Here is a 25673-nt window from a genome sequence, read left to right on the forward strand (position 1 = left end):
CACAGCCTTGTGGGGCAGCCGCAGCTTAGCAGCATCCTGGCTTCAGGGCCTCCAGCAGAATGCCAGGAAAATTTGCTTTTTATCATGAAGTTAGGGAAGCATTCTGCCCTCCCTCCGCCTTCCCACACCCCTACCCTTCCGGCCTTTAAGGCAATGGCATTCAAACTTGTTTTTAACCACAGCCCACAAGTAAGAATTAATTTCATGTCATGATTCAGCAAACAACTGCAACACAAAAATTGTGATACTCTCCTGATGCTTACTTTGTGGGATGTGCTCTGGATACTTTTTACTTCATTTTCCTCCATTTCATTAGAGTACTGGTTACAACCCACCAAATGGATTTCATGCCCCAGTTATTGGGTCCTGAGGAAATGCCGCTCTCAGACATCAGAGAGCCTGAGGTTGCCCTTTGTAGAAGCTCTCACAGACACTACCCAATCTCTTCTCTTAGGACAGTGTCTGTTCTCAAAGGAAAACGCCCAGGCCAGGGTTTGGTGGCAGGGACCAGGCATCTGGCTTAATGTAAGTCCTGCTTCTCCCCCTCACCTTCCATCTCCCACCACAAAGAAACTCTGGCCACCTTGGAGAGGCCCAAGAGGTGGGGAAGCGGGGCTTCTAGGCAGCCAGTTCCCCACAGTCAGTGCTGTTAGACCCCATAGCCTTCATCTTGGCCTCATCGGCACACACTCCCCTCACACTCCTGACATGCTGCGGTGGATGTATGTTGGGGTGCCTACCCAGCACCCACTTCCTTCTTTGGACTTGCCCTCACCCACAGCCGCTACTGAAGGGGAAGGCCATGGCGGCCAGGGGCCAGAGCTAAGAGGAGGGGCGGTGATTGGCAGCTGGGCTCTAGAATCAGATTCACGCCCCCAGAACTTCAACAGGAGACACAGGGCTGTGTGCTGAGGCTGTGGGGACAGTCAGAGCCGTGGCCAGGTAGGGGCTATAGGAAGACAGAGCCCATGCAGTCAGAGAGAAGAGAAAACCCTACTGCAGAGGGAGACAACCAGCGGGGACAGCAACTATTAGTCAACACTCATTTCTGTGAAGCCTGGCTGGGCTTCTGGTCTTCATTCCTGACTCCACCCTCTGTGGTTTAAGTGAACATAACAGGTTCCTGTTCTTAAATCTAGAAAAATCCATAAGGGACTCACTATGAGAGACCACCAATGCACACCCTCACCAAGTCACACAGGGCCTGGGTCCCCAGAACCCTGTATGGGGCTGGCCTACCCTGTTGAGGAGCAGGGCCTGCTGGATGGAGATGGGGCCCTGCCTGGTGGAGGCAGCCAGGACAATCTTCCAGGTCACCACCCAAACCATTCGACTGCTCTTTCTTGCAGGGAGGTGGGGTGGAGGTGGTGGTTTAAAAGCAGAAACAAATAGACCCAAACCACTCCTTAACACTCACAAAATAGCTAATCCGCCAAACCTTCATTTTTGTAAATTTATTTAGAAAAAAATTAACATGGGCAAATGAGATACCTCGGTGTTACAACAGAGTATAGAAATGCCTAGCAATAGCCAAATAATTTGATCTTTAAATACAAAATAACCACATGAACACCTAATATACAGGTTTCATCTGAATACATATTTATTAGATAAATATTAGAGGTTGTCACATCATCTAACTACATACAGCTTTGCAAGACTAGAAATCACAATTAGTTTTCTGACCAGTTGAAGGTATGAAATGATTGCATTGTACATATGATGTACAAGGACGATGGTGGTTTCTGCGGGAGTTACTTCAGACCGTACTTGTGGGTGTGTTGATGTGTGTGTGTGAATCACCTGTGATCATGATATCAAAATTATACAAAGTATGAATTTGGTTACAATTTCCTCTTGAAATCCCCGTTCTTTCTTTTTTTTTCCCCATAGCACCCTAAAAATACACAGGTGGTAGGACTAGTACACTGAAGCTAAATATTACATGTAGGTAAAATAAAAACAAAACAGAACAAAAACTCCTTTCCACACAGGCTCAGAGTATATTACATAAGTGAGACAAACGCAGAGACCTCACAAACGCTAACAAACGATCTAGTTTTTTCCATGTAAGATGGAGTTCCAAGCCTTTTTTTTTTTTGTGGTTTTGTAAAATAAAAACAATACACATTCCGAGGGAAATGAATGCATCTGTTAACATGTCTCTATTTCTCATTTACATATGTACACACGTCCCTTGAGTCACTGCTGCTGACATTGCCACGTTTGGATGGGTCAGGGTGGAGGCCCGTGGGGAGCCAACCTGTAGCTCTCTGGAGGGTGAGGGCTTCCAGGAGGGAGAAATTATTAGAAATTCCTTGAAAATAAAATGGCTACAGAGAACATGATACACAGGTAAAGCTTCAAACCAAGATAGGGCTGATTACCTGTACTTGGACCTGCTCACCCGCCTGCCGCCCGCCCTGTCTGCTTATGGAGTGGCAGCTGAAATGTGCCTATGGCTCGGTTGATGCTTGTCATGGAAAAATTGGCTTTCTGAGGCCTTGTTTTTGCTGAGGTTACTTATGGCTCCTAAAATCGTCCAAAAGGAATCAGGGAAAGAGCTCCCCGGAGTTCAGAGCTGCCCCTGCTGAGGGAGGTCTTCACCCGTCAGGACCTAGGGCTTTCGTCAGCCTGGGATGCCCTTATATCTCCCTTACACCCTGACCCGGCTCCAAAATCACTGCGGAAGAGGCCATCTTCAGAGCGCAGGCTGCAGGCACCTGGGTTCAGAGCTGGCCAGGAGGAAAGTTCTTTGTGGAACTTGCTGGTGGAGGCTTACTTCGGAAGGGACCCAGGGAGCACCCTCAGGTACCGAGCCCACGCTTCCTCAGGAGGTGAAGGGAGGTGCCTGGTGAGCCTGGGATGTATGCAGCATCACGGCCCCCTGCACTAGAAAACTGTGGAAAGGTCGGTGAGCAGTCTGGAGACACCCTGCTAAGAACTAGAACAGACTCCAGACTTCCTGGGGCAAAGTACCAGAGAAGGGAGCAGGAACTTCTTAGGAAGGCATCTGTAAGTCTGACTGGAGCTGAACGTTTTGAGATGTTCGGACAGAGCGTGGCCAACTGCCAGCCCTTCTGGGGCTAGTGGGCACTGAGCAAGGATGGCTGCACACTACCTGGCATTGTTCTGTCCCCACCAGCAACTGGGGGCTGGATCTACACAGTGGGTTGCTGGTCTTCCAGCTCCAAGTACAGCCACCCCTTCTCTTCATCCCTTTAACTGTATAAATAGCCCTGATTGCTTTTGTTTTTTTAAAAAAGGACTCGGTCTTTGTTGTTGAGTCAAGGCATTTTAGAAACACCAGCACAGGCTATAACCAGGTCATGAAATGTTGAGTATTATCAAAGACGATACTAAAATATTCACAAAGATATTTACAAAAGCGATTCTTAAAATAATTGATTTGCATACTGAACAACACACTGTTTGAAAAACCTCAACAAGGGGACAAAGAAAAAACGGGGGGCAACGGCAGCTTTTCTACAGAAAACCTTGTGCCATCTGGGACAGTGACTAGAAGTCCACAATTGGGCCCACCTTTTCGGTCAAATCCATAGTGGAGTGCAGGGGGCCACCCACCACCGAGAGGGAGACGAGGAGAGACAGAGATGGAGACCAGAGACAGGGTGGGAGGGTGCAGGGCCCCAGGCAGCAGCAGGGAAGGACGCAAAGACTTTACAGACATGACCCAAATGACAGGATGGTCCAGCATCACCACAGGCCATGTGGCACAGGAGGACCTTGGACGAGCCTGGAACAGAACAGATGCACAGCAGGCTGGTCGGCCAGAGAGCATGCAGCTGGATGGAGAGGCGTGGACAGACATGAGGCTGCTCTGCATGAGCGAGCAGGAGTGTGGCATAAGCTTGTGGCGCAGAGGGACACAGAGGGAAAGAGAGGTTGGCAGTTGGGCATAGCCATGGCGGCAGCCCCAGAAATACCATCCTATGCAAGAAGGTCCATCCCTGCCCACATGGACTGGGCTGAACTGGGGGCCAGCCTTGAACACAGAAACAGACAAAGTCTGGAGGGATATGTGATGCTGGCCCTGGATTCTGGCTGCTGAGCCCATGCATCCAGAGGGACCCACACCTCTCTTGCCTTTCCGGAGCCCCCATCTTGCCGTCTGGTTGGACACCCGTGAACCAGGACAGAGTGAAGTGGGCATCCCATGTAACAGTCTGGGAGAGGTGGGGCGGGGGGGTAGGAGGAAGGACACTGAACACATGAAAATGGTTTTCTTTCTGTCCAAGTCCAACGTGCCTTTCTCCAGATGACCGTGCCTTTCTCCAGATGACCGAGTAACCTTGAATGTGTCTTGTTTAGAAAAAGGGAGTGGCTTGGAGCAGAGCTATAAATTGCTGCCCTTCTTTGCATATTCCACTCCCATCCCCAGCCAAGGGGACAATCCTTTTGGTTGAGCTCCCTCTGCTGGCAAGGCTGGGCCCTGGCCTGCACCCAGAGGTCTTGGAACCCTCTTGCCCACCAGTCCTGGGCAGGAACGGCATACTCTCTCAACCACAGAATCTTGTCTGTTTTCTGCCTTCTGAGTGAGGGCGTTTACAGGGTGAATTGGCTTAGAGCTTGGGGGCCCAAGTGGCAGCCCCCAGCCCGAGGGATGGTCTCTTTTCCAGAGGTTTGTGCTTTTCGGTGGTGTGTGGGCCGTTCTCACTGCCACCAGCTGTCACTGCTCCTCCAGGGTCAGGGTGCCCTGGACCTCGGGGGCCTTCTAGTAGGCTTCACCGTCACTTGGCAGGAGGCTCAGGGCCAGGCAGCAGGGAGGAGGGTTACAGTGCAGAGTGGAAGAGCCTGGGGCACTGGAAGGTCATTTGGAATCAGCACAGAGAGGCCAGGAAGCCGGCTTCACCGCGTTCCTCTCACTGGGCCCTTCCCCATCACAGGGTCTTCCTTGGGGCCTGCTCCGGGCTTGAGCTGAGCCCCGGGCAACAGGCTTCCTGGTGCGCCCGCTCCCCAACCCCTCTGCTCTGCAAAGGGCAGCAGGGAAGGGCTCCCACCCCCTGAACCTGAGGTTGTAGGCGGGGGTAGTGCGAGGGCATGGCTCCCAGGTGGTAAGTATGTGGGCAGATAGGGAAGGAGGCAGAGTGGAGGGCTGGCCCGACAGGTGTGGCCTTCAGTTGTTCTCAAAGAGAGACAGGAGGTCGTCGTTACTATTGCTCGGCAGGTCGGGGGGGTCCAGGTACGAGAGGAGTTCGTCGGGATTTGTGAGTTCTGGAAGGAGCTGGAAAAGAAAAGCATGGAAGTGCAGATGAGGTGCTGGTGGAAGGGCTGGCCCAGGGTGAGGAAGGCAGGAGCACACCCAGCCTGGACACGCCCTCTGCCTGCTTCTCAGGTCCTGGCCTGAAGGAGGGGAAACAGATGTCAGCCTAAGAGAGAAGGGCCTCGCCCCATCAGCTGAGACCTGAACTGGGCCGTTCCTTCTCAGGTATGGCCTTAAGCCTCCGAAGTGCAGAAGGCCCCATGGCGGGGGTGGGGGAGTCAAGAGGTTTCCTCTTGATCAGTGTGTTCCTCTGCTCTCCTCAGCCTTCCGTGAGGAGCAGTCTCCCAGTGGGAGCCACAGGCTTCATATGTAAGAAGGGGAGCTGGTGGGAAGGCTGGAGGTGAAGCTGCCAGTGGGTAGGGAACAAGGGAGGCCCCTAAGCTTTCACGCCCTGGACCTGTCCCAGGAGCCACGGTCCCCAGCAGCCTGGGGCCAGGCTGGCAGCAGCTTCCCTTCGTGTGGCCTGAAGAAGTTGCACTTGGTTGGGGTGTAGACCTATCCCCACCCTCTACCTCAATGCCCTTGGGGTCTTTCTGCAATATGAATCTCAACAGCATCCCCATGGCCCGGGGTGGGGAGGAGCACTGTGGGAAAACCCCAGGACTGCAGTTAGAGAATCCTATTTACTATGAGGCCACCTGACACGCCTGAGGGTTAGAGAGCCGGTGGATGTGAAGGAGGAGTGGCTGAGGGGTGGGCACAGGATGAAGGCTGGCTGAGCAAAGCCCTGGCTCCCAGAACAGGCGGGGAAGGGAGGGGTAGTGCTGAGTTCCTTCCTGGCCAGCCTTGTGCACCTACCCAGCCCTGGCCCTGCTCCAATCACTGTCTCCCCACCAGCTTCCAGAACACTCTGACCTCAAGGTGGGAGACCCCTGAATCTCAGCGGCCCACTCTGACCTGCTGCTGCCCTGACTCCACTTCCGACGCAGCCACTCCCTGGCCGTGGCCCGAGGCCGACCCCACCGCCCGTTTCATCGCCCACATGAGGCCCCTCGGAGTGAGCCATGGAGCAAGCAGAAGCAGCAGGGCATGGACAACACATGGACAAGAACGTTGGAGACAGACACACGCCAGGGAGACAGACAGGAGCTCCCTGTCACTCCAGCCCCCTCTCCTGCCTGGGGACACAGAGAAAGCAAGCTCAACACGGGGGTAAGGGAGGGGGGAAGGGCAGGGGACCCTCCTGTGTGGCCTCTAGAAGCTTGGGCCAGGGGGCTGTGGGAGGGCCTGGGGAGAAGGGGGGGACAGGGCTGGGGGCCAGAATGTGGCCAAGAGGCCTGAGGGGGCAGGGGCTGACAGGTGGAGGAGGAACGCTCACACTTGGACCCTTGGTGACACTCTCCCATCCGAGGGGCTCCCCTGGTTCTGGTGCCAACCCACCGCCCCATGGAGAGGCCGCGGGGCCTCTTGCCCTCACCACCCACCCCTTCTCTCGAGCAGGTCCTGGTGCCAAGCCTGGCCCCAGGCCAAGGCAGGTGGTGACCCCGACTTACATCCAGCGAAGGCTCCGGCATGTCGGACGCTCCCTGTGCTCCGGCCTGACCCTCTAAGGCTGAGGAGGGGTTAAAGGTCAGGTCGCTGTGTGGATGGTTGCTGGGAGCGGCCTGTGGCGGTTGCCGGGGTGGCTGGGAAGGAGGAGGAGGAGGAGGAGGAGCCCCGCTGTGATGTAATGGAGGCCCTGCCTGGCTGCTGGGGTGTGGTACGTGCAAGCCTTGCTGTATGGAGGTATGGGGCTGGTCAGAGCTGCCAGCGTGGGGGATCTGTGGAGGACGAGAGAGCAGGAGAAAAGAAAAGTGAGGTGACCAGGTACAGCGACAAGATGCCTGCGAAAATGAAAACCAAACCGGGAACACACAACACCCCAACACAAAGCCGCCCCGTTACAAAGCGGAATGTTTTCTGCAGAGAAACAAAAACTGCCCTCCCCAAAAACATCCATGGGGAGGGTGCAGAGGGGAAAGCAGGGAGAGGAGGGGGCTTTGAGACAGGCACAGACATGGAGAGCCCCCACCCTGGACACCAGCACTCTGATGCAAGGAGCGAGGGTGGATGGAGAAGCTGATGGTCAGGTTTCCGGGGAGCAGGGAGGTGGTGCTGCCGGCAGCGCAGTGCAAGCCTGAGTGCTGGGCAGCAGACAGCAGACACGACACACAGCACGGAGCAGATGTGTGCTCGAGAGCGGGTCTGTGGTCCCCCAAATGGGCCTGGCCCTGGGCCGGGGCTCCTCTACCTATGTCTTTGGGTGGTGCTGGGCACAGGGGCTCCTTCTGAGAGCCTGAGGTATGAGTGGCTGAAGCACCAGCCCAAGCCCTGCCTCCTGCCTTAGGGGGTGGGGGTGGGACCTGGCCACAGTTAAGGTGGGCCAAGCCGGGGGCGACCTCGGTCAGCAGCAGATCTTGGCTACAGGGTGTGGATGAAAGAGGCCGCTCATGGAGGAACGCCACGTGATGGAGCACCACCAGTGGGGCCTGAGGCTGGGGGTTTCTCTAACAGATACACAAGAGGACTCGCCCCATTCAGAACACATATGCCTTTAAAACCAGGGGTTGTCTGTGGACAGGGGAGTGTGTGGGGGCGAGGTTTAAAGATTCTATCTGCTGATACGTTTGCTGCCCCTAGGAGGCAGAGGGGCTTCGGGGCTTAAACCTCGGAGTGAAAGGCCTGGAGGAAGCATTTAAAGGCCCAGTCCTGCCTCTCACTCCCCCTGCCCCGAGCACCCCTGCCAGCCCCTCAGTCAGAAGGGGCAGCTTGATGACCAAAGGTCCCCACGGCCGTTTATGCCCTCACTGTCCTCAGAGCCACACAGCAAACGGCCATGCTTTCTGCCTCTGCAAGAGGAAGCCGCAGCCCTGCCGGCCCGGAATGTTCTCCCGATCCTAGCTTCTAGTCCCTCATCCCTCCTCCTGTTTCTCCTAAAAGCTGCTCCTCAGGCTTGGCCTATGCACACGGCCTGTGGGGCCCTCCCGGATGTGGTCCCCGAAGCGCAGTGCCCCGAGAGTGGGGGTGACTGCATGGCCCTGGGTTTGTGACCCACAGGGACCTGTGTGTGGGATGCACACAGGGTAAGCAGGGCCAGGAGCAGACACCCAGCTGTCAGTGTGGGGCCAGCTCATGACTCAGGCCCATGCCTGTGGGTACCTGGCCTGTGGATGCACCCACAGCGCCTGTACTGTGGAAGCAGGGAGCGGCCCCACACTCCTGTAAAAGCAGGGCAGCCAGCACAGATAGTTCCCGGATCTTCCAACACACAGCCACCCACATCCTTCCCTCCACCCCCCCCTTCTGATATCTTGCTGGAAGGTCTCAGGGTCTGGAGGGGTAAGCTCTGAGACCCTGCTGATACACCTGCCAACCTGCCAACTGGTATCGGAGGGTCCCTGGGTGAACTGGCACTTGCCTGGAGCTCTCCTGCCAGGCCCGGGATGGGAATTGCTCCCAGCTGCTTGCTCAGCCAGGGGCCAGGCTGTGTCTGGCTGGGCAGGTGAGTGGGGATTATGTTAGGGTCACCTGCCCCTTCGTGTGCATCCATACTTCTGGGTCCAGCTCTCCTCTAGTGAGAGCCCAGAAAGGCGGAAGAGTGGGCATGGCTAGGGAGCACCCTGGAAAGCTCTGAAGTCAACGCACTGGCAGAGGCCCCCCTGCAAAGAAACCAGGCAGCAGGGCTAACAGGAAGCTGGGGGACAGTCCTGCTGGAAACAGGAAGTACATGGCACTCCTGCTGCTGTGTCCCAGTGCGGGGATCGTGAGGGCTCAGGATGTGCCATGTGTCCATGTTGGGGTGTGTGGTCAGTGTGCTTACTGGGCGCAGAATGTGAAGGTCTGGGGAGCAGGGCTAGGGAAGGGGGGCCAGGAGAGGTCCCCACAAGTTGGAAGTCCCAAGGAGCAGAAAGTAACCTGTAAAAACTTGGCCAAAGCCCTGGGAGAGCAGCTATTTCAGACTCTGTGCTCTGGGATCCTATGGAAAAGCTGCTGCAGCACCCTCACGGAGTCCTTCTGGTTAGTATGCACTCCTGCTGAGGCCAGGTGCTCAGGCTCTCAGGACAGCCCTGGCCTGTGGCAGAGGCACCAGGGGTCGGAGGGCCTGTAGTGGCGCCTTTGGGTCTAGGCCCACCTTACCCCACTGGCAGGCACTGGCAAGACCCCTAGAACTCTCCTCTTGGGCTGGTGTGGCCCACAGCCCGCTGCCAGGCACCAGCGACTGCCCCTCCTCCTCCTCAAGGTGAGAGACCAGCAGCAAAATGACCTTGGCCCACTTCTGATGGTGGCAAGTCACTTTAGCACTTCAGGTCTAGGTTTCCACAGAAGCCCAGCTGTTCTCCCTCCACCCAGGCAACGTCAGAACCTGAGCTCCAGTAGGGCAAGGCCTGCAGCTGTTATGCCTGCACCTGGCCCAGAGCACAGGCTCAGGAAATGTTTGCTAAGCTGACAGAATCCTGCCCTCGCTAGGTGCCCATTTGGCAGCTGGACTGGCCTCCTCCCCAAGCTGGGTCTGTGGGAAGGGGAAGTCTCTAGACAGCACAGGGTATGTCTGAATGCATGTGGACGAGGGCACGAAGTGCCTACTCAGGATAATGGGACTTCTCAGCCATTCCTTTTTGCAAGAGGTGTGACAACCTGAAGGTTCAGTCCCCTGGGGAATGAACGTCTGGGTTTAGGACTACCTTCTAGGTGGCTGGAGCCAGGTAAAGTCAGCGTAAGCCTGTGTAAGTGAGAGAGGGGGTGGTGGGGTGTGTAGAGGTATATGAGCAGGGGAAGTCCTGGGTGAGAGAGAGGCAAGTCTGGGGTAGTGATGGTGATGGACCACGACCCAGCCTCAGCCAGGCCCCCTTACTCCCTTGAGCCCGCAGACCCAGTACTCAGTCCTCCCCTCAGTCTAGGAGGGAACTAGGGTATCTACATCAGAAAGGTCCCGAGGGTGCCCTCTGCCCTGTCAGCCCCAGAAGGAGGCTAGGGCTTAGGCCGAGGGGGTTAGGGAGGTCAGGGGGCTGTGACTGGCGGGAGGAGGTACTCACAGTTTCCTGCATGGGGTGGCTGAGGGGCTTCTCAAGGGTGGCCATGTTGTTGGGCATGTCCGGGGGGTGGGAGAGCTGGGGGGGCCCGTGCATGAAGTCGTTCATGGACGTCCCACCAGGGTTCCCGTGGGGGAAGTCAAAGTTGCCGTGGCCCTGGTAGTTGTTGCCTGGGGAGGGAGCAAGACGGGGAAGGGGAGTCACCCAGGAGGAAGGTGGCCGCCCCCAACGCCCTAGGAGCAGGGCAGGAGTACATGCCAGGGGCTGAAAGGAAAAGCTGAGTGCTTTGCCTCCTGTGCCCAGGGTGTGCTGCTCAGGGGGCTCCTAGGGGAGGGAGAGGACAGGGAGTGAGACCCAGGTCTATAGCGTCAGCAGATCTGCTGAGCTGGACTCCCAGACCGATTACTACTGCCCCCCAGGGGGCCTCATTTCATAGCTGGGAAAACCTCAGCCTAGAGGGGTGGTCAGGTTCTGCCCACATACACAAAGTAAGTTGAATCAGGTCAAGATGACACCAAGAGAAGCCAGCTGTCTGTCTCCCTGGCCACTGCACCTCCACCAGGTGGCTATGCAAGAGGTCAGAGGACAAGGGAGCTGGCAGGCTGGGACCAGGGCTTGGCCCACTCCTGGCGCACCATGGGGCTTCTATCCACTCAGAAGTCCCGAAACCTAAGATCACCCCTGTGTTTGAGGGTGTGTTGGGGGTACTTTCTAGGAACTAAGGGGTGGTGGTAAGAGCCAGTGATGTGGCCCTCTGACCTCAGTGGCCAAAAGCTGGAGCTCCAGGTACCTGGACTCTGTCCCAGGGTGGGTGGGAGAGCTGCAGGGACAGGGGCAGTGAAGACACCATGGAGGGAAGGGCTAAGGGCTCCAGGTCCGTGGGTTCTGCTACAGCACCCTGGAAAGCTCCAGCTGAGAGGTGGCAGTTGTGCGCCCAGCAAAGCAGGCTCTGATGCCCCGGCGCTGCCCCTGTGGACTCCAGGAGACAGGAGGTTGGCTTCTGGGGCAGGTCTGCACTCACACCTTGCCAACGGGGCTCCAAACAAGAGGGCTGGAGGCACTGAGGCAAGTGGATGAAGAGGAGAGGGTGGGTGTTTGCATGGGCTGCTGCACCCCCAGGTCCAGGGATCTGGGATTGCTTTTGGGGTTGTGTTACCTTTGCCTCTTCACACCAGGACACCCTGTACCTGCTACCACCAGCACAGAAATCCTGGGCCCCTGCAGAGACTTGGGGCTGCCCCCCACCCGCCCCAGTCTAGCAGCACCCACCTTGGCTGCTATAGTCATTGGAGTTGGTGCCCCCGGGCGGAGGCGGAAGTGGGTAGGGGGATGGGCCGGGACCCAGGGCCGCGATCATCTCCATGACGTTCGGCATGATCATCTGGCTGGGACTCATGGTCTTGAACCGCTTGGAGGGGATGCCATCGGGGTCATCCTTGATGTGCAGGTCTGACTTGATGGGCACCGGCCGCCAGCTGCACGTGGGGTCGATGGTGACTTCTTCAAACTCGGAGCTGGGGTGCAAGAGGGGCAATGGGGGGGGCTTTAGGCACACGACCCTCCCACACAGACAGACACTGAGGGTCCACTCGCCTCTTCTCATGAAGGACAGGCGTGGTGGGCATTTTTACACCTCTGAGACATGGGGAGACTGAGGCTAGGAAAAGCATAAGGCTAGGCAGGAACGGGGCATCTGGTCCCAAGGCCTCCCACCCAGGAAGCAGCTGTGGGGCCACTGACAGGTCCTGCTCCAGCTGAGTCTGGGTCCTTCCAGAAAGTTCATTCATCCCCAGGACCAGAAGCAACCGTGGGAAAGTGGGAGAGGTGAGGGCTGCGGGGTAACCAGTCTGCCAGCCTCGGTGGGAGGGGGCTGTCCACATGCTCCCCTCTTTCCAATCCAGACTAGCATTCCTGCCCCTGCCCCACACATAGCCTATCCCTGAAGGAGCCCTACTTACTGCTGGATAGCATTCAGGATCCCCCACATGTACTGATCCACCTCCAGGCCCTCGAGCAGAGCGGTTTTACTGGAAAAGGAGAGGAGTGGCTTGACTTTTGCTCCTGGACCCCAGGGGTGGTAGACGTAGTGCACCCCTCAACATTGGTTGTCAATAAGCCCCTGCTCCAGGCACTACTGGAGCCACTGACAGGAAAAGGTGACTACGAATGATACAAAGGGACTGTCAGAACTCCTCCATCTGAGCCCTCTGCTGTGTTCTGGGGCAGGTGGTGGCGGCTGAACCTCCCCCCGCCCACCCCCGCTGTCAGGTGGGAGCCTCCACGCGGTGGTGGCACCACTCACTTGCACACAGGACACCTCCAGGTCCCTCTCTCACAATTCAGCTGCAGGTACGATTCCAAATCAAAGCACTGTGAGGCCAGGGAGAGAGAGAGACAGACAGACAGATGAGACCAGGACTGTCCAGAATCTGCCTGGACTCAAGTGCTGGGGCTCCTCTGGGACCCCTGTGATGCCAGGAAGCCTTCCTGGTCCCCCAGCCCAGCCCCACCTCACTGTTTCTGCCCTGAGACAGCCCCTCTCCATGGCAACCACTTTGGGGGCTGGGAGCAGCGCGGCCTCGGGCCTCCCCTTTAGCCCAGCCACCGAGAACAAGTCCAACCGAGCTGATAAGTCTGTGATAGGACGAGTAAGCTGACCAGACTGCCCATGTGCCAACATTCTCCCAGGGGGAGGGAGCTTCCTGCCCACTACAAAGCCCTCAGGGACCAGCTGTGTGTGAGTGTGGGCTACAGGTGACAGCTCCTGTCTAGAGTGACCCTAGAACCAGATGACAACCCAATTAACGACCTTGGCCTGGCCCAGCCAGCCCCTGCCACCTTTTCTCCCTCTGAGTGCCCCTCCTGGACCCTCCCTCCCTGGGCCTGCACGGCAGGGACGGCCTCCCACCCCCACCTCTGGAGAGACCCTCTCCAAGCATCCCCACCACCCACATCTGCACAGGGCTGTGTTGAAGCACCACAGATTGTGACAGTCACTTGTTCAGCAGCCACTTCCTGAGCCCCTGCACAGACAGGGCCCTGGGACACAGCAGGGAGCAAGGCAGGTGCCCTTGCCCTCACATCCTGTAACCTGCCATGGCCCTATGTGCTGGCTTTCAGTTGGCACCTGGCATCTGCCAGGCTAAGGATGATCTGAACGCCCCTCGGAGCCCCTCAGAACCCAGCACTGAGCATGCAGAGAAGGTGCTCAGAGCATAAAGAACGGCTGAGACGAGTGAGGGAGCACTGATCTCCATGACGCTGGCAGGGGCTGCAGACTGGCCTGTGGGCCCCTGTGCCACGCCCTCGCCCTCGCCATCAGCAAACCCCAGGGGTTTCCCCGACGGCTCACCTGGACATGCTTGCAATCGTGGCCTCGGGCAGGTAGCTGGATGCGCCGGAATGTGATGGGGCACTTCAGAGACACCTTGATGGCCGTCTGCTCCACGCCATCCTCCCCATTGAGGGTCGTATTGCCCGATGAGGCAGCCACGCTGCTGAAATTCCGCTTGACTGGGAGCAGGAGGCACAGGCAGGTGAGGAGGGCAGGGCCGGGGGAGGCTCTTCCACCCGCATAGACATTGCAAGGTGCCCTGGGCTGCCCCTCTGTGCCGATGCACAGAGTGCACGTGCCATGCAAGGGCCCACGTCAGCCGCCAGTCTCTACAGCACGGCCCTGCCTTCACTAGAACTGGGGGACTTTCTGCAAAGCGTGCAGAACCAGTCTGGCACTTCTCCCTGATTTCTTGGGTCAGAGTACAGAGCCCCTCAGGAGCTTCTGCACTTAATTCTGCAAGTGTGGAAACTGCTCGGAATTCTTGGGCTCCAGGAGGTAATCTGAACAGCAAAATCAAAGGCCGGAGGAGCAGCTATGAGGCCCCCTACATGCTGCCTCTGAGAGGTGTTACCACCTGGCATCTCCTCCAAGAGCTCATGGGACCGTTCAAGACAAAGCAGCTGACTGTAATCCAGGTGCCTCCTCCCTGAGTTTAGGCATGAGGTGTGTGTGTCGGGGGAGGCCAGCCTGGAATCCACCCCTGGGCTACCCTTCTGTGGAGAACCCCCTTCTCCAAATCCTCCCACCCTTCAAGGCCCAGTCTGGTGGTCATGGTCACCTCCTCCAGGAAGCTGGCCTGGCCTGTCTCATCCATCTCGCCCCCTTGCTTCCTGCAGCTTGGCATTTTGTTGCCATCTGCCTCACATCTGTGCTGCTGTTGTCTGTGTCGGTCCTGGCTCCTGAGCTGGGCGGCCAACCCTCTCATGTGGGGGGAGGGGGTCACAGAACTCCCGACAGGCACCCAGGTTCTACAGTACCTGGCTCATCTGACCATCGCTACAGCCCCAGATGCAGGGGTAGGAGTCTAGAGGGAACTGGGGCCCAAGAAACACTCAGGCCGGTGGTGACTGGCACGGAGCCAAAGGTCAGTCGCGGATGACTATGACCACATCTCGGTCCCAAACCTGGGCAGGGCTGTGGGTCTGGTTCTCACTCTTGCCCCCACTCACTTTTTGTGATGCAGTGCTCGGCGGGCAAGAGGCGCTTCTTGAGGAGGCCTTGTAGCACAGAGCGGACGGAGGGCCGGTGGACCAGCTGCAGCACGAACAGGTGGGACTGCAAGACAGAGTGGCCACTCACCCCTGCCCTGTGGCCCTAAGGCCAAGGGCAGGAAGGGGCCCCATGGTCCCATAGCCAGGCCACTCTAGGAGAGGGAACTCTGGGGCCTGGGAGAGAACCCTAGAGGCCTAGGATGTATCCTGGGACCTATGAACCTGGAAACCCAGGCTGGGGTCACCACCTGGGAAAGCTGCCTCTGCTTGAGGACAACAAGGCATCAGGACGGGAGCCGACCTCACTGCCTACCACTGCTCCCACCGTGTCTTCTTCCTGTCCTTCCTGCCAGAGGTCTTGGGCCTGTCTCTACTCCTCCAGGAAGCCTTCCATGCCTGCACACCTCAACACACCCACATCATGCACCCCACTGTGACAGCTGTGCAACCCCACACATCCCCAGGTGGTAGCTTCTCTCTCAGGGTGGCTATGGCACCCTCTGCTCATGTGCAGGGTCAGAGTTCATCCCTTCTTCTGTATTCCCCAGAGAGACCCGGCCCCCAGAACAAGCTAGGCCCTGATCGCTGGGGAACGAGCTCAGGGTGGCTCAGAAGCGACCACAGACCAGGAGCCCCAGTTCCAGGACACATACAGGACTCTAAGAGGTCAGGACTGGGTGAAGAAGAGGAGAGTTAACTCCAGATGTGGTGTGGCTGGATCTGGGAAAAAGGTGGCCACTCTAAGAAAATGTCCTGAGCAGAAACAGAGCTCTGTAGGACACACAGAGCTCCAAGGATGGAAGATGGTGTACAGGGAGGAGGTGTCCGGGGGAAGCAGGGGCACAGTGCATGGAGGGCAGATGGAGGCTGCAGTATGGCAGGGCAAAGGCCAAGTCTGATGCCCAGGCATGGAGGCTGCTCTGAACGCATGCTCCTCACCCCGAATCTTTCTCCACAGGCCCTGGGGAGACCACGGCAAGTTCCAGGGGGGCCGACAGGTCCCATGAGTGGTGTTTCTCAAAGATCACCAGGCAGCTAGGTGGTGCGTGGCTGTGGGGATGGGGGCACACTGAAGACATGGCTAAGGGAGCAGAGGGCCAGGCTGTGCAGGGGCTGTGGGGCAGGCCTGGTCTGTGCCCTCAGCAGCCCTGGGCCCACCCTCCTGCCATACTCACGCAGCAGCAGGCCGTGACAGTGATCTGGATGGTGTTCCGGCCCGGCTGGCACACGTGCTTGAGGTGCAGGGGCTTGTGGGAGGTCTTGTTGTCACCACGCTCGATAGTAAGAGGGGTGGCGTTCACGCTGACCTGCACTGAGGCGGGCCAGTTGGTGTTCATCTGTCGGTCCTCGTGGTGGTAGCACTTGAACTGCAGTTCCAAGTCAGACCTGTAGGGGGCAGGCAAGGCTGGGTCAGCTCTCTGAGCCAGGCTGCCTAGGGACTCTGTGTGGTCTGTGACCCTCAGCCAGGCCACACACCCCTGAACTCACAACCCCCTGGATCCCTCAGGACTCCTGTCCCAGCCATGGCTGTTCCCACAGCCCCGTGCAAGTTCTCCTCTCTCACCCTGAATATCCTTCTCACATCTCTAATCAAAATTCACCCAGCAATCCAAATTCTTCCCTAAATTACCACAAACCATCCACTCCAGCCACAGCCCCCAGCTCAAGCTATAAACTCCCTCGGCCCCTCCCTGTAGGAGTGACAGACAGGGACAGGAGCAGGCCCTCCTGTATCTTTGACCCGTTTGCCCAGGACAGAGACAGTGGGGCAAAAAGGACATATCTGACTGGCTAGCCTCCAGACTCCTGTGGGGAGAAGCGCCCTGGGCCAGGGTTGTTTCTGGCTCAGGTCACCTCATGGGGGACCTACGCCTGTAGAGGCTGGTGTGGGGGTCCTCAGCTTTTCATAAATCGATGGACAAGGTGACTGTTCTGGGAAGGGTACAGGGATAGCCCTGAAAAGCAGGGAGACCTTGGGTGTGTTAGGCCGTGGGGGACAACCGGTGACTGTTCAGACGGGGAGGGGCCTGGGTCAGGGTGCGGGCAGATCCACTTAGAAAGGGTGAGCAACAGGCTGGGGGCTGGGACTCCTGGGTTCTGGCACACCCTGGGCAGGGGGAGCTGATGCCCACTTTCCCCTTCACGGGCCTCTATTCACTGCGTGTTCCCACCACCACCCCTTATCTCTGTGGTTCCTGCTACCAGGAATGCCTGTCCCACTGCCTGGAATCTTGCTTTACTTCCCAGGCTCAGCCTGCACTCCACCCCGCTGGACTACAGCTTGCCCCCCCCGTCCTCATGCTCCTCATTACACCCTCCACCTAGAGGCAGCCAGGGTAGGGGAAGGGGCTTCGTGTCAGAGAGCGGGGTCTGAGGAAGCCATTTCCTAGTCAGTAAAGCAGAACCAGGAGGCCAACCTGGCTGGGCTGGGGTAAGGATTAAGAGAGAAGGTATGCCGAGGCCGGCACGCTATTCGTTTCTTATAACACTTCATCTGTCACACAGGAGTCCCTGGGTGGCACAAATGGTTAAGTGCTCAACTACCAGCTGACTGGTGGTTGGTGATTTGAACCCACCCAGAGGCACCTCGGAAAACAGGCCTGGCAATCTGCTTCCGAAAGGTCACAGCCTTGGAATGCCTATGGAGCAGTTCTACTTTGTACACATGGGGTGGCCATGAGTGGGAAATGACACAGTGGCAACAATAGCAACAGTCCGGGGGAGGGCCCTGTCTCCTTGCTGTGAGTGCTGGCTCAGCAGGAGCCTCCCTGTGGGAGAAGTTCTAGAGGTCCAGCAAGAGGAGAGAATCCCTGCCAGGTGCTAGGTGGGGGTGAGTATGGGTGTGGCCAGGGGTGGGTAGTTCGGGAAGGCCCTACTGTGACCTGAGGACACAGCCTGGCCCAGCACTGAAGGATCCACATGAGGTCAGCAGTTACCATGTCTCATGGAACAAAGCAGAACTCAGGCCACAGGAAGGATACTCCCGGTAACACAACATGAGTGAGCAGGGCCCCTGATCCCCCAGCAGGCTGCACAGGGTCTGCCCACGTGTCTAGGGGGTCTCCTTACCTCTCGCCCAAGCGTCCCAGCCCCCATGCCAGCTCTGTGTCTCCAGGAGCCTGCTCAGTGGGGTCCAGGCAAGCAGCATGGTGTGTGTGTGTGCATGCACACGTGTGTGATGGGCTGAGACCCATCGCTTGCCCTCAAGATGCTCATAGGCATGGTGAGATAGGGTGAGGCCTGCCTGAGGAGGAAGCACCAAGGGGTGGAGGGACCCAGGCCCCAGCCCCAGCCCTGCCCCTTGCCAGCTGTGAGAGCTCACACAGACTCATTAACGTCTCTGGCCTCAGTTTTCTCAACTGTCAGTGGCGAAAGCACTGCCCACTTACACGATCAAAGATCACATGTGGAAGGCGCTGAACACAACCCAGATCAGCAAGGGGCCTCCAGGGCCCTGCACTCCAGCATGTTCCAGCTGGGCAGCGTCCAAGCCGTAATTATGTCTGAGCCTCAGCCCTGTGCCACTGTCAGCCCCTTGCAGTCTGCAGAGCTTTCTGGTCCTGCTCAGCGAGCCCTGTGTGCACATCCACTCTCATCTCTCTGCATTCCCAGCTCTGGCCAATGAGCTACTTTGAATTTTGGGACTACTGCTCCCTTGTGCCAACCCAGGGCCTCTGCTGGAATGCCCTCCTCGTTAGCCTTTAGGTCTGAGTATAGTCATCTTTTCCTCTGGGATGTCCTCCCTGACCACTACAGCATAAGTGACAACTGCTCCCTGCCCTTGGACCCTATGCTGTGGCCACCTGTCCCTTTCCTTCCATGCCTGTAGGTTCCCATGACACCCCCCAGCAGGGGCTCAGGCAGTGATGCTGCACAGATGAAGGCCGCAGGCAGATGCTGCTGCTGCATGTCCAGGCAACGCTGGGCCCGGGGACATCATCGCCTGTGCTCACCTCCACATCAGCGTCTGGTGGACCGTGGGCCGCAGATGAAAGACGTGGTTGCTGACGGCCAGGTTGTGCTCCAGGCGGAAGGGCTCCAGCACCACGCCATCCCGCACGGGAAACGTGAGCCGCAGCTCATCGTTGTGGTTGGCTGGGGTGGAGAGGGGTCTGATTAGCCACACACCTTGGCCACCACGGCACCCCAAAGCGTGGTTACTCGCACATGGCCATGCCCTGTGGCTGCTGGCTCAGGGACATAGAGATGCAAGTGTGAAGTCACGTACCTGGGCTGAGTGCCAAGTGTACCCCAGAGACCCCGAGTCCACCCATCCACTCCTGTGTTCTGTTCTACTTGCCTGGCTGTCTCCCTGGTCCTATGTCCCCAACCTGCCAAGCTACCTCCTGGTTCTGGAAGCCCCAGGGGCCTCCTCCCAGCCCCCCACTCGAGGCTGAGCACCAGGGACTGGGGAAAGCTCAGGACACTAACATCACCGATCCAGTTTCCAATCGGGAACTAAACCAGTGTCTTTTCCCTCCCTCTTGGACAGAGGGTCTGGGCCAGGGGATGAGGCCACCCTCCCCAGGTGAAGAATTCTCTACACTTCAGCTGCCCGAGGTACACTGGCACTGTGGTCACCAGGTGGGGCAGGAGGGAGGAAAGCTGCGGGCAGCCCAGCCCCTAGAAGCCCGCATTCACTCACTTCCAGTATCTCTTCTCGGTGGGGCTTAACTGCTGTCAAGCTCCCTGCCCTTTCAACAACAGCACAGGGCAGCCAATTTCCAAGCCCCCTGCCCCTATGGCCACGATGGCCCCATGGAAGCCTGCTGGGGTCCCAGGCTGGAGCTGCCAGGCCAGAGGGGAGGGGAGACTGGGGCACTCACCCGGGGGCGGTGGCAGAGCGCTCATATTGGGCTTGATGTCGGGCGGGAAGGGCGGTTTAACGTCTTGACTGGGGGACAGGTATGGGGGAATGCTGCTCCCGGGGGTCATGGGGGGCGTGGGGTTCCCTGGAACAGGCGAGTGGGGGTAATTTGCCACAGGAACCGGCCTGGGAGGCTGGAGGGAAACAGAGACCATACAGAAATTATGGGGTCATGGGGATGGGAGAGGCCATGGCTGTGGACATACCCCCCAACAAGGCCAGCACTCAGGCCTCTGCCCCCACTGGAGCACAGGTGGGTCTGGGAAGGCTCCCCACCCTTCATCTGGGTCACAGCACCACTTAATCATCCAGTGTCAGGAGCCCCTCTGCCCATTTGACAGATGGGGCACTGAGGCTCAGGGTGGTGAGAACTTGTCTAATATGCCCCCCAGGAGAAAAAGTGAGCTGGGATCAAGCCCAGGTCTCCTACTGCCCACTGCACAGGCTTCCCACATCACGATTTAAGCCACACCCTCCCTCCCTGCCTCCTCCCCCATGCCACTGGGGTCCTTTGGAGTAGGATCAGCAGGCCTTTTGGTCCCAAGGAAACCACCCCCCACAACCTGTCTCAGTCCTCCTCTGTTCTCTTTTGTGACCAGTTGGGTCTACACTTGTCTCTCCCCACCCATCCAGGCCAGGTGACCAGGGATGGCACTCCCACCCCAATGTCAGAAACAGTGAGGACCCCTTTCATCCAACAACTGCATGTGGGTTATAACTTTAAATACTAAAATCTGCACATACCCTATTAACATTCCCTTGGCTGTAGTTACTGTAGCTGCTTCCCGAGAAGGTGTTATTTTGTCCATTAAACTGTTCTGGCTATTAAAACAAGATGAACAACAATGTTATGAGTGGAAGGCAGAGATGCTATGGGAAACCTTCTCTCCCTCTTGATTTTAAAATTCACCAGGGGTCCAGGGGATGGTAAGAGGCTCGTCTGGTGCTGGGTGGCACAAGGGGGCAGGGTGGGAGTTAAGCAGATCATCCACAGGAACAGCATTTTGTCTAATTAGGTCTCTCTCTGTCCACAGCTATTAATTCAGCAAAAGAGCTTACAAAAATAGAAACACTCCGGGTGCTGAAGTTGTAGCAAAAATAGTAAACCCACATGGTGAATGGTTCTGTAGACTGGCATAGTTCTTTGGCAAATAAATGTAAAGTATTTCCAGAGTCTTTCTGAGAATGTATTTTAGGTAGTTGCGTCCTCTAAAGCTGCCCTAAACACTGAATTAGTGAATACTGAGCCAGTGCTCCCAGCCAAAATGCAGGATTAGGCTCCCGAGAGCCTCTGGTCACAACATTCTAGTCAAGTGATCAATATATAAGCTTGTTTTATGTGTGTTTCTGCTTAAGGACACCTAATTTAATATATTCCAGAACACTTAGTTTTACTCAGGAGGAACCTGTACATAGATCAAGACACAGTCCAGTGAACAGAACAAGGGGATACTGCATGGTATAAAGTCAGGAAAGGTGTGCGTCAGGGTTGTATCCTTTCACCATACTTACTCAACCTGTATGCTGAGCAAATAATCCGAGAAGCTCAACTATACGAAGAAGAATGCAGAATCAGGACTGGAGGAAGACTCACTAACCACCTGCGTTATGCAGATGACATAACCTTACTTGCTGAAAGGTAAGAGGACTTGAAGCACTTACTGATGAAGATCAAAGACTATAGCCTTTGGTATGGATTACACCTCAACATAAAGAAAACAAAAATCCTTACAACTGGACCAATAAGTAACATCATAACAAAGGGAGAAAATATTGAAGTTGTTAAGGATTTAATTTTACTTGGATCCACAATCAATGCCCATGGAGGTAGAAGTCAAGAAATCAAATGATGTATTGCATTGGCTAAATCTGCTGCAAAAGACCTCTTTAAAGTATTGAAAAGCAAAGATGTCACTGACTCAAGCCATGGTATTTTTAATCGCTTCATATGCACATTAAAGCTGGGCAATGAATAAGAAAGACTGAAGAAGAATTGACACCTTTGAATTGTGGTGTTGGTGAAGAATGCTGAATACACTATGGACTGCCAAAAGAAAGAACAAATCTGTCTTGGAAGAAGTACAGCCAGAATGCTCCTTAGACATGAGGATGGTGAGACCTTGTCTCACTTACTGTGGACATGTTACCAGGAAGGATCAGTCCCTGGAGAAGGACATCATGCTCAGTAGAGGGTCATCGAAAAAGAGAAAGACCCTCAATGAGATGGACTGACACAGTGGCTACAACAATAGGCTCATGCATAACAGTGATTGTGAGGATGGTGCAGGACTGGGCAGGGCCACTATACTTTGAGTCAGAACCAACTGGACAGCACCTAACAACAACAACAATTTAATACATAGGAGTCCCTGGGTGGCGCAAACAGCCAATGCACTTGGCTGCTAACCAAAAGGCTGTATGTTTGAGTCCACCCAGAGGCACTTTGGAAGAAAGGCCTAGCCGTCTACTTCCAAAAAATCAGCCATTGAAAATCCTATGGAGCACAGTTCTACTCTGACACCTACTGAGTTGCCATGAGTTGGAACTGACTCAACAACTGGTTTTTATTATATCAAAAACCAGAAACAATCCATATGTCCAACAGAAAGGGAATGACAGAATGCAGTGCAGTCATCTCAGTGGGATACTTGGCAGCTGTGCAGAGAGAGGGCTCTGTAGTGATAAGATGCAGATGATCTCATGCTAAGTAACAAACTCAGGATTAGAGCTGGATAACAACTATGTAAGATGTTGGTGCCCATCTGTGTGCATGGAGAGAACCAAAGTTTAAAGGAAATGTTAATATACCAAGGGTGTGTGCTTTTTCTTTAAAAACTGTATCTTTGCCACAGATAAGAGCAAGAGACGGAAAACTGTCGTTTGAGTCTCATGAGAATGGGCACCAAGAGAAGCCAGGCTGGCTTCCTGGCCACCGCATGAACAGTGTTGTGGGTAGAAAAAAGGTGCGTCGAAGTCCTAACCCCTGGTACACGTGAAATAGGGTCTCTGTAGAGGTCATCAAGTTAGGAGGTCATACTGGATTAGGATGAGCCCTAGATCAATGACTGGTGTCCCCATAAGAACGCCACGTAAAGACAGACACGCAGGGAGAACGCCATGCGCCAATGGAGGCAGAGACTGGAGTGGTGCAGCTACAAATCTAGAATGCCAAGGATCGCCAGCCACGACCAGAAGCTAGAAAGAGGAAAGGAAGGATCTTCCCCTGAGGCCTGCAGAGAGCATGGCCTGCGAACAGCTTAATTTGGACTTCCAGCCTCCAGAACTATGAGAATACATTCACAAATAAACTGCTCTTGTTTTAAGCCGCTCAGTTTGTGGTATTTGTTACGGCAGCCCTGGGAAGCTAATGCACATATAGCTCTGAGCACACGGGGACCCGTTCAGAGACCCCTGCCCACCCCTTGGTGTCTTTAGGGAACACACACGGGAGTCAGAATGACATGGGTGGGAAGGGGGCCTGAGGGTGGGTGCCCCAGGGTGGGACTCACCTTGTAATACTGCCCCATGTTGACCGTCGGGGGTGGGTACTGCCCGGTGCTTGGCTGGCTCGGCATCCTTTGCCCGGGGTAGTTGGGAGAGGTGAGTGGCCGCGGTGGGTTGGGGGTAGGGTACTGGCCTGGCTGGGTGGGGAACTGGCTATTTGGTCCATATTGCTGGTTTCCATAGTTGGGCTGTAGTGGCAGATAAAGGGGAGAGGGCAGGTTGTCAGTGGCTCTAAGCCTGGCTGCTCACCCAAATGCCAGCACTGCCCTATACCAGCAGCTCCTCTGCCCACCCACAAAGCATCTTCCGCATGTGCAAAGGGGAGGGGCTGAGCCAGGCGAGCCCGAGGCCCTTTCTTGCCCTCGCATCCTGGGATACCTCCTTTTGCCTTTTTCCAGCTTACATGCCACCCTGCCACCAGGGCCATCCCTTTCAGGCCTACCTCGGCACTCTGGGGGTACCTGGGAGCCTCTCGCTTATGCCACCACAAGGAAGCAGCTGCCCAGGGCTCAGTTCTCAAGCCCCCGTCTCTCTTAGCGCCTGGCACAAAGCTGTGCGCACAGAGCATTTACTCCAACTTGTGACAAGTGGACGAAGACCACAGGACAAGCTTCCAGAAAGGTGACTCCCTACCCCCGTTCTGAGGCTCAGTCGGGGAGGCGTTGTCCCCACACTCCCCACCAAGCAGAACACAGCACGTGTGGTGGTCAGTTCTGGGCACGGACAAACTGCCACAGCGCAGAAGGCGGGGGGAACCAGGTGGTGGAGGGACGGGAGGAAAGCCAGTTCTGGGAGGTGGCAGGACCGCTGTCCTCAGCCATAGCTGACACCTGCTACTCCTGCTCATGCTCATGTGAAATCAGGTGATCCTCAGGGCCCCCTGCTGCCCCACACGCTGGAACATTATATCACTGCTTTCTTTCCTATTTGTTAAAACACCATGTCTATTTAGTTGTCTCTCTACCCTCTGGGCTCACAGGCCCATGTGGACTGCTGCGACACGGTGCCCAGCAAACAACTGGCCCTCGACAAACACTTGCTCAACGAATGAAGGACCCAGGGTTAGAAGGCAGGTCCCAGCGTCAGTGATAAAGAACTTTATACAACTCAGGCTCTTGAGAGATGGTGGCTGCTCTGCACAACAGTGAGCCTTCCATCACTGGACATATGGAAGTAGAAGGTTGTGTCAGAGGCTAGATTAGAGTCCTGTGCAATCTGGGAGAGGGGACGAGCTGACCGGACCCCCACCTCTGCCCTCATCCCAGGGTTCCAACAATTCCATGACTGGGCGTGCCACTGCAATGTGGAGGCCAGCCTTCCCAGATGGGGTCGGGCCACACTGTCTGTGACCACATGGGAGACACAGGAGGCTGTGCCCAGTACCAGGTATTTCATAGATGGGTAGCAGCAGCACTTTATGAAGAGGATGATTAACTCAGTAAAAATAATAGAGAGTCTTTCATGCATTCTGCCATGCCAGGCAGGAGCTGGAAGCAAGACACTGAGGTTCATGTCAGGCTAATGACCAGGCATTTGGCTGCAGCCTGTCCTCACTCGCTTCCCTTGGTGCTGGCAGCCCTGAGGCTGGGCTTGCAGATGCGTCTCAGCCAAACCAGTGGGATGACGCCGGGAGTCTGAGCACAGAGGGGGCTGAGAAAGGGCCCAGAAACTGCGTGGCGGCTGCGCGGGGAGTGAGGCCAGGGCCTGAGCAGCCCACGCCATTCTCCTCTGGCCCCTCCATGAACTGGCTTGACCCCAGCCTCCATCTCTCCCCTCCTGGACTCAGGACACCTCCACCAATCTGTCAAGCCAGATTCCCCGCCATGCTAGGAAGGATGCGGAGGTGGATTACAGAGACTTCCGAGCCAGAGCTGAAGGGCACACTTCTGTGTCTGAGAATGAGTGTCCAAGCAGAGAGCTGGGGGACGATGGGCAGGAGGGGTGAGAAGGAAGGGAGGCTTCATGAGGAGTGAGTGCTGGCTCAGGATCCTGGGGCCCCGTCTGCTGCAGAATCCCTGTGTGGTGAAAACGGTTAACCGGCTTGTCTGCTGACTTAAAGGTTGGCAGATTGAGTCCACCCAGAGGTGCCTCAGGAAGAAAGTCCTGGTGATTACTTTGGAAAGATGGGCGATTGGGGTGGCCGTGTATCAGTCAATTCAATGGCAAACCGGTATTTTTGGTGTCTTCTGCAGGCAAACTAAATCCTTACGCTGATAACCACGTGGCCACTGGCTGCCAACTCGTTTTGTGAATGCTCCTGAAGGCCCTGTGACACCCCCTCCAGGAATATCGTCCTTTGACTGAAAGCCCACCCCAGAGCCCATATCCCTACCATGTACCATTCCCTCACAGGTCCCTGCTTAAGGCTTTCCTTTCCTGCTAAAGTCTTGGTCCCGGTGGACAGGAAGTATGGGCTTTACTTCCCTAAATTTTCCCCAATAACCTGGCAGAGCTGGCTAGG

The 25673-nt window shown here is 56.2% G+C and overlaps 1 protein-coding gene across 1 annotated transcript in view; it reads right to left on the reverse strand.

Moving 5' to 3' along the window:
- Positions 1-5043: 5043 nt before the first annotated feature.
- The window catches only part of ZMIZ1 (zinc finger MIZ-type containing 1), a 188287-nt gene continuing 167657 nt past the window's right edge, over positions 5044-25673 (reverse strand). Inside the window, exons 10-22 of the mRNA XM_004383162.2 lie at positions 23218-23400; positions 20453-20530; positions 19668-19842; positions 18795-18936; positions 16017-16227; positions 14800-14905; positions 13646-13806; positions 12596-12663; positions 12252-12320; positions 11563-11807; positions 10297-10463; positions 6778-7044; positions 5044-5245 (exon numbers count right to left, since the gene is read on the reverse strand). Coding sequence (XP_004383219.2) covers positions 5138-5245; positions 6778-7044; positions 10297-10463; positions 11563-11807; positions 12252-12320; positions 12596-12663; positions 13646-13806; positions 14800-14905; positions 16017-16227; positions 18795-18936; positions 19668-19842; positions 20453-20530; positions 23218-23400 — 1980 coding nt within the window. The 3' untranslated portion in view covers positions 5044-5137. The remainder of the gene's footprint in view (positions 5246-6777; positions 7045-10296; positions 10464-11562; positions 11808-12251; positions 12321-12595; positions 12664-13645; positions 13807-14799; positions 14906-16016; positions 16228-18794; positions 18937-19667; positions 19843-20452; positions 20531-23217; positions 23401-25673) is intronic.

The sequence above is a fragment of the Trichechus manatus genome, unplaced genomic scaffold, assembly GCF_000243295.1.
Source record: "Trichechus manatus latirostris isolate Lorelei unplaced genomic scaffold, TriManLat1.0 scaffold00106, whole genome shotgun sequence".
Lineage (NCBI taxonomy): Eukaryota > Metazoa > Chordata > Mammalia > Sirenia > Trichechidae > Trichechus > Trichechus manatus.